Source organism: Bison bison, unplaced genomic scaffold (assembly GCF_000754665.1).
Source record: "Bison bison bison isolate TAMUID 2011002044 unplaced genomic scaffold, Bison_UMD1.0 scf7180017864499, whole genome shotgun sequence".
Taxonomy (NCBI): Eukaryota; Metazoa; Chordata; class Mammalia; order Artiodactyla; family Bovidae; genus Bison; species Bison bison.
In genome coordinates, this window is record NW_011495058.1 from 8,468,334 (window position 1) to 8,475,620 (window position 7,287).

The window sequence follows — 7,287 nt, forward strand, 5'->3', positions numbered from 1 at the left end:
TGCTTCTTCCAGCCCAGCATTTCTCATGATGTACTCTGCACAGAAGTTAAATAAGCAGGGTGACAATATCCAGCCTTGACGTACTCCTTTTCCTATTTGGAACCAGTCTATTGCTCCATGTCCACTTCTAACTGTTGCTTCCTGACCTGCATACAGGTTTCTCAAGAGGCTGGTCAGGTGGTCTGATATTCCTATCTCTTGAAGAATTTTCCACAGTTTATTGTGATCCACACAGTCAAAGGCTTTGGCATAGTCAACAAAGCAGAAATAGATGTTTTTCTGGAACTCTCTTGCTTTTTTGATGACCCAGCAGATGTTGGCAATTGGATCTCTGGTTCCTCTGCCTTTTCTAAAACCAGCTTGAACATCAGGAAGCTCATGGTTCACTTATTGCTGAAGCCTGGCTTGGAGAATTTTGAGCATTACTTTACTAGCGTGTGAGATGAGTACAATTGTAAGGTGGTTTGAGCATTCTTTGCATTGCCTTTCTTTGGGATTGGAATGAAAACTGACCTTTTTCAGTCCTGTGGCCACTGCTGAGTTTTCAAAATTTGCTGGCATATTGAGTGCAGCACTTTCACAGCATCATCTTTCAGGATTTGAAATAGCTCAACTGGAATTCCATCACCTCCACCAGCTTTGTTCATAGTGATGCTTTCTAAGGCCCACTTGACTTCACATTCCAGGATGTCTGGCTCTAGGTCAGTGATCACACCATCGTGATTATCTTTGTCATGAAGATCTTTTTTGTACAGTTCTTCTGTGTATTCTTGCCACCTCTTCTTAATATCTTCTGCTTCTCTTAGGTCCATACCATTTCTGTCCTTTATCGAGCCCATCTTTGCATGAAATGTTCCTTTGGTATCTCTAATTTTCTCAAAGAGATCTCTAGTCTTTCCCATTCTGTTGTTTTCCTCTCTTTCTTTGCATTGATCACTGAGGAAGGTTTTCTTATCTCTCCTTGCTATTCTTTGGAACTCTGCATTCAGATGTTTATATCTTTCCTTTTCTCCTTTGCTTTTCGCTTCTCTTCTTTTCACAATTTGTGAGGCCTCCTCAGACAGCCATTTTGCTTTTTTGCATTTCTTTTCCATGGGGATGGTCTTGATCCCTACCTGCTGTACAATGTCACAAACCTCCATCCATATTTCATCAGGCACTCTGTCTATCAGATCTAGTCCCTTAAATCTATTTCCCACTTCCACTGTATAATCATAAGGGATTTGGTTTAGGTCATACCTGAATGGTCTAGTGGTTTTCCCTACTTTCTTCAAGGTAAGTGTGAATTTAGCAATAGGGAGTTCATGATCTGAGCCACAGTCAGCTCCCGGTCTTGTTTTTGCTGACTGTTTAGAGCTTCTCCATCTTTGGCTACAAAGAATATAATCAATCTGATTTCGGTGTTGACCACCTGGGGATGTCCATGTGTAGAGTCTTTCTTGTGTTGTCAGAAGAGGGTGTTTTCTATGACCAGTGAGTTCTCTTGGCAAAACTCTATTAGCCTTTGCTATGCTTCATTCCGTACTCCAAGGCCAAATTTGCCTGTTACTCCAGGTGTTTCTTGACTTCCTACTTTTGCATTCCAGTCCCCTATAATGAAAAGGACATCTTTTTTGGGAGATGCCTCCCAATGCCTTTAGGGAGCTAAAACATGAAAAGGGGGTTCATCCACTGTGATAGGAGGCAATGATGTCTTGAGAACAAAAAGGAGGCAATTCTCTTCTGGTCACATCAATTTTTAGTGTCATATGAGACAAAGTCTTTGGCTAAGGATGAGGAGAGAAGAGGAAAATGTCAAGAGAGAGGTGTGAAATAGTCACCTCCGAGAGAGACGATAAACATGTAGGTGAATATAGCTAGATTGCTAAGTAAGACAGAGAGATAGCCATGAATTAAGAGTGAGAACATAACATGGTAGTTATGTTTTTTCCAGCCATATTCACCACTTCAGCACAGGCCCAGAATAGATGGACTATTATATCCAATTAGCATTGGGATTTGCCAGCAGAATATAAATGAGATGGTGTAGTCATCAATAATAGCCAAGTCTAGATCTACAATCTTATCATTGTGATGGGCAACATCAACATTGCTTGGATACTGAATCACCATCTTAACAGGACTTCCAAATGATTTGTGTTCACCTTTAAGAGAAATAAGTGTCTGGGATCCATGCAAATCAACAGGTAAAGATCATTAAGAGCAACAGGAGGCTATGAGAAGCCAGGCTGTTGCTTTGGTTTGCTACGTGGATCCTAGACCACCAAGACCGATGACAGAAGAAATGACTGGGTCAAAGGTGAACAGAGCCATTTCAGAGTCATTGTCCAGGTGATAACAGATGGCCTGGAAGGCTCAGAGTCCTGGTAATGACGGAGGCAAATGTGTAAGGAACAACAGAATCATTCTGGCAGTCTTGTAAGAGAAGGATCTTGTGGCTGTGGTCTCATTCTCCAGGTTGGTTTCTTGGGCAGTTTATACTGATCGTGGAGGCAACAGTGTAGCTGAAAGAACACATGTAATTTGGTGAGCTCCCTCAAGTCCTGCAGCAGGTAATATGGACTAGGGGAGAGGGAGTCTTCTCGGGAATACAGAGATGGCTCAGTATACTTCTATTAGAGGTGAGAGTCCTAATGGAGATTGTATAACTTTCATCCATAAAAGAACTCCATTTTTTTTTCAAAATATTCAGTATAATCTCCTAGGCTTTTAGTGTACTTGTGAGTGGATCTTCTATAATACTGGAGAGGATAATTATAGTTAGTGGAGATCAGTATGGATCATGAGCCCAGAAAATAGAGGAGAACATGCAAACAGAGGCTCCCAGGATATTGAAGAGCTCTGGGAGACAGTTTGGGATATATATGTGCTATTAAATTAAGGGATTATCATGGTAGTCCCTTGGACTGAAAGCAGATAAAACCAGTCAGTCCTAAAGGAAATCAGTCCTGAATGTTCATTGGAAGGACTGATGCTGAAGCTGAGGCTCCAAAACTTTAGCCACCTGACATGTAGAGCTGATTCATTAGAAAAGACCCTGATGTTGGGAAAGACTGAAGGCAGGAGACGAAGGGAACGAGAGAGGATAAGATGGTTGGATGGCATAGTGATTCAACGGACATAAGTCTGAGCAAGCTCTGGGAGATGGTGAAGGACAAGGAAGTCTGGCGTGCTGCAGTCCATCAGGTCACAAAGAGTCCGACACAACTTAGTGACTGAACAACAACAACAATCATGGTAGTCATATATCAAAAGAGGAGTGGACCCATTGATAACTGTGTTGTTGTTTAGTCGTTGAGTGTGTGACTCTTTGTGACCGCATGGACTGTAGCCCGCCAGGCTCTGTCCATGGAATTTCCAGGTAACAATATTAGAGAAGGTTGCCATCTCCTTCTCCAGAGGATCTTCCCCACCCAGGGACTGAACCTGTGTCTCCTGCATTGGCAGGTGGATTCTTTACCACTGAGCCACCTGGGAAACTTTGTTTAATCTACTCATAGTCAACAAAAAGTGAAAGTCGCTCAGTTGTGTCCTACTCTTCATGACCCCATGGACTATCCAGTCCATGGAATTCTCCAGGCCAGAATACTGGAGTGGGAGGCCTTTGCCTTCTCCAGGGGATCTTCCCAACCCAGGGACCAAACCCAGGTCTCCCACATTGCAGGCAGATTCTTTACCAAGTGAGCTACCAAGGAAGCCCCATTTTCTACAAGGTGGCAGACAAAAAACAGGGAGGAAAGAGCTCAAGTGGATGATCAATCTAAGGCATCAAGAACTACATGTATACAAAATAATACACAAATCAAAGAGCATTACTTCTCAAAAATTTCTATTTCGCTCATTTGAGGTCCCTGATGCCACAGATGGGGTTCAATCAAAAGTGAGGGGAATGAAGTGGATGCATAAACTATTCCTGAGACCATCAGAATCTTCCATTATAGACTTTCAGCTCAAAACTCAGACAACACAAATGAGATACAAAGCTGCAATTATTATAGAAAACTGAATCATAATTACCCTGTAATTCACCCATAAAAATATTTCCCAAATCTATTTTAAAAATTGAAAACAGACCAGTTTCTACAAGCATATCAAGGATCCATCTTGGTAGGCTAGTTTCATTCAAGCTAAATTTGCACTTATTCCTTAATCACAGTGTTGAACTCATTCTCCACCAAGAGGAAACAAATTAATTCTGGGCTTCTGAGGAAAGACTAGTCAATCTTCTCTTATTTCTTAGAGATTATAAAGCTGCAATCAACTGATCAAATAAGCACAGTATCCCATTTTATGTGACTGGGACAATTCAAGAAGGAAAAGTACATGTTCTGTCTTCCAAGAATAGAAATACACACACACACACACACACACACACACACACACACAGTCTCCCATATCTCTTACCTATAATAATAAAAGCCAAGAATTCTAAATTTTTTTTTCACCTCAAAGTGAAATAATTGAGAAGCACACCAAAGAACCAGAGCTCTGAATATAAACACCCAGGAGGGATACTGAGGTGTACATTAAGCATTTGTTAAAGACATTCTAACTTTTAAAATAAGCAAAAAATAGACTATACACCTTAAACTTGAATATGGTGAACACCTCCTTATATCCTCTGATATGAAATTTTACTGGAAAACCTTGCAACTCAAAGATACTTTTTCCATATATATCAAAAACTGCAGCCTGAATGCCCATCATTTGAAATGAATTACCCTGGTTTCCAACACTGTCCTCTGTTAAGGGGCTGAAGACGAGTTTTTGTTTTTATTTTTGAAAGATCATGGTTTCTTCACATATTCATTCACACTAGCCAAAGTCAAGAATTTCTGAGGACAAGTTTAGACACTTAATAAAGAACAGCAGTTCCTGAACCATCTGCTTTGCTCAAAAACTGAAGATCTGTCACCCGCAAATATTCGTCTTTCTCCATGCCTGTGAGAATATTACTGTCAGCTGGGGTAGGTAACATTTGGTTTTTAATTGACATGACAAACAGACCAGGCTTTATAAAATGGCTATAATCAGTGCCTCTTTTTGGTGAAAAACAAAAGCAAACCATCATATGAATCCAAAAGTCACTCACTTTCAGCAAGTTCTTTTGATCCATTTAAGTGTCCTGTTACTAATCTGCTGATGAAGAAATGTGCAAAACACAGAATTTGAAGTGAACAACAGAACCTTATTAGAGTCAAAGATATATGACAGAATACACTGGAAGTTTGTTTTTTTTTTAAGAGGGAATCATTTCTCAAACTCATGTCATACAAAACTGCAGATTCCAGTAGCCTGATCCTATATTGTTGTCGTCTTACCTGGTAAGGAACAATACTGCCATGAGCTGTGCCCCACCTTTGTGCTTCCTTTTGGCCAATAAGATAATTAGCAGCTACCTGGGTCAAACACGCCACCTACCAGAAAGAAAAAAAGAAGAAGAAGACGCTTGTTTATTTCCACTCATAAATAAAAGGTCATAATAGGAAGATTCTCAATTGATTTCACTTCATGTCATTGTAAAAGGAAAAAAAGAGAAAGAGAAAACTGTTCTGCTTGGTTAGAAAATATGCAGGCAACCACACTTTCATCACACAAAGAAAAACAGAGCAGTATTACATTACTGCGTGAGACTAAGTCCTGAGTAACGGTCAATTGAGAAATATAAATACAGAAACACCCGCTCCTGAAAAGATCATCTGAAGGCAGAAGTTGACCCAGTGGATGGAACCCTGGTCCAGCCTTTAGCATCAAAGTCATTGCAAAATACATCAGCAACTAGTATATTACTTTACCCTTTTTCTTTCCATCAAGATGACACACAAAGAGCCTATATCGTCACTGAGCAAATGAACTGATCAGGTGCCACATTCCTCTAAACTTCTCATAACATGAAAAAATAATAAACAACCTCTACTTTGTTAAGTCAGTTCAGTCAAGCTTTCTGTTCCTTTTGCCCAAAGCATTGTTCCTGGCACAGAGGATCAAGATTATTTAACTTTTTAAATTAATTAACTAATCGTTCTCAAATAAAAATTACTAGACTTCTTTCAAAATGACCCTAAGCCCATATCCTCATTATAATACTTGTTTCAGCTTTCAAGAACTACAGATCTATTAAAGGGTCATCAAAACTGTAGGGCCAACCTCTGACTCTTGCAGTATTTCATATACAGAAAATGAAAACCTGTAATTATTGAAGACCAGGAGCTGACTGTGGCTCAGATCATGAACTCCTTATTGCCAGATTCAGACTTAAATTGAAGAAAGTAGGGAAAACCATTAGACCATTCAGGTATGACCTAAATCAAATCCCTTATGATTATACAGTGGAAGCGAGAAATAGATTTAAGGGACTAGATAGCAGTGGCACCCCACTCCAGTACTCTTGCCTGGAAAATCCCATGGGCGGAGGAGCCTGGTAGGCTGCAGTCCATGGGATCGTGAATAGTCGGACATGAATGAGAGACTTCACTTTCACTTTTCACTTTCATGCATAGGAGAAGGAAATGGCCACCCACTCCATGTTCTTGCCTGGAGAATCCCAGGGATGGCAGAGCCTGGTGGGCTGCCGTCTATGGGGTCGCACAGAGTTGGACACGACTAAAGCGACTTAGCAGCAGCAGCAGCACATCTGATAGACTGCCTGATGAACTGTGGATGGAGGTTCATGACATTGTACAGGAGACAGGGATCAAAACCATCCCCATGGAAAAAAAATGCAAAAAAGCAAAATGGTTGTCTGGGGAGGCCTTACATATAGCTGAGAAAAGAAGAGAAGCAAAAAGCAAAGGAGAAAAGGAAAGATATAAACATCTGAATGCAGAGTTCCAAAGAATAGCAAGAAGAGATAAGAAAGCCTTCCTCAGCGATCAATGCAAAGAAATAGAGGAAAACAACAGAATGGAAAAGACTAGAGATCTCTTCGAGAAAATTAGAGATACCAAGGGAACATTTCATGCAAAGATGGGCTTGATAAAGGACAGAAACGGTATGGACCTAACAGAAGCAGAAGATACTAAGAAGAGGTGACAAGAATATACAGAAAAACTGTACAAAAAAGATCTTCATGACAAAGATAATCACCATGGTGTGATCACTGACCTAGAGCCAGACATCCTGGAATGTGAAGTTAAGTGGGCCTTAGAGAGCATCACTACGAACAAAGCCGGTGGAGGTGATGGAATTCCAGTGGAGCTATTTCAAATCCTGAAAGATGATGCTGTGAAAGTGCTGCACTCAATAAGTCAGCAAATTTGGAAAACTCAGCAGTGGCCGCAGGACTGG

At 40.6% G+C, this 7,287-nt stretch overlaps 1 protein-coding gene across 5 annotated transcripts in view; it reads right to left on the reverse strand.

Moving 5' to 3' along the window:
- SUGCT (succinyl-CoA:glutarate-CoA transferase) overlaps window positions 1-7,287 on the reverse strand; it is a 783,088-nt gene that overhangs the window by 618,970 nt on the left and 156,831 nt on the right. For 4 of the 5 annotated variants that reach the window (XM_010829093.1, XM_010829091.1, XM_010829096.1 and 1 more), the window contains exon 9: window positions 5,322-5,417. The exons of the other annotated variant lie outside the window; for it this stretch is intronic. In XM_010829093.1, coding sequence (XP_010827395.1) covers window positions 5,322-5,417 — 96 coding nt within the window. The remainder of the gene's footprint in view (window positions 1-5,321; window positions 5,418-7,287) is intronic. 5 annotated transcript variants of the gene reach the window in all.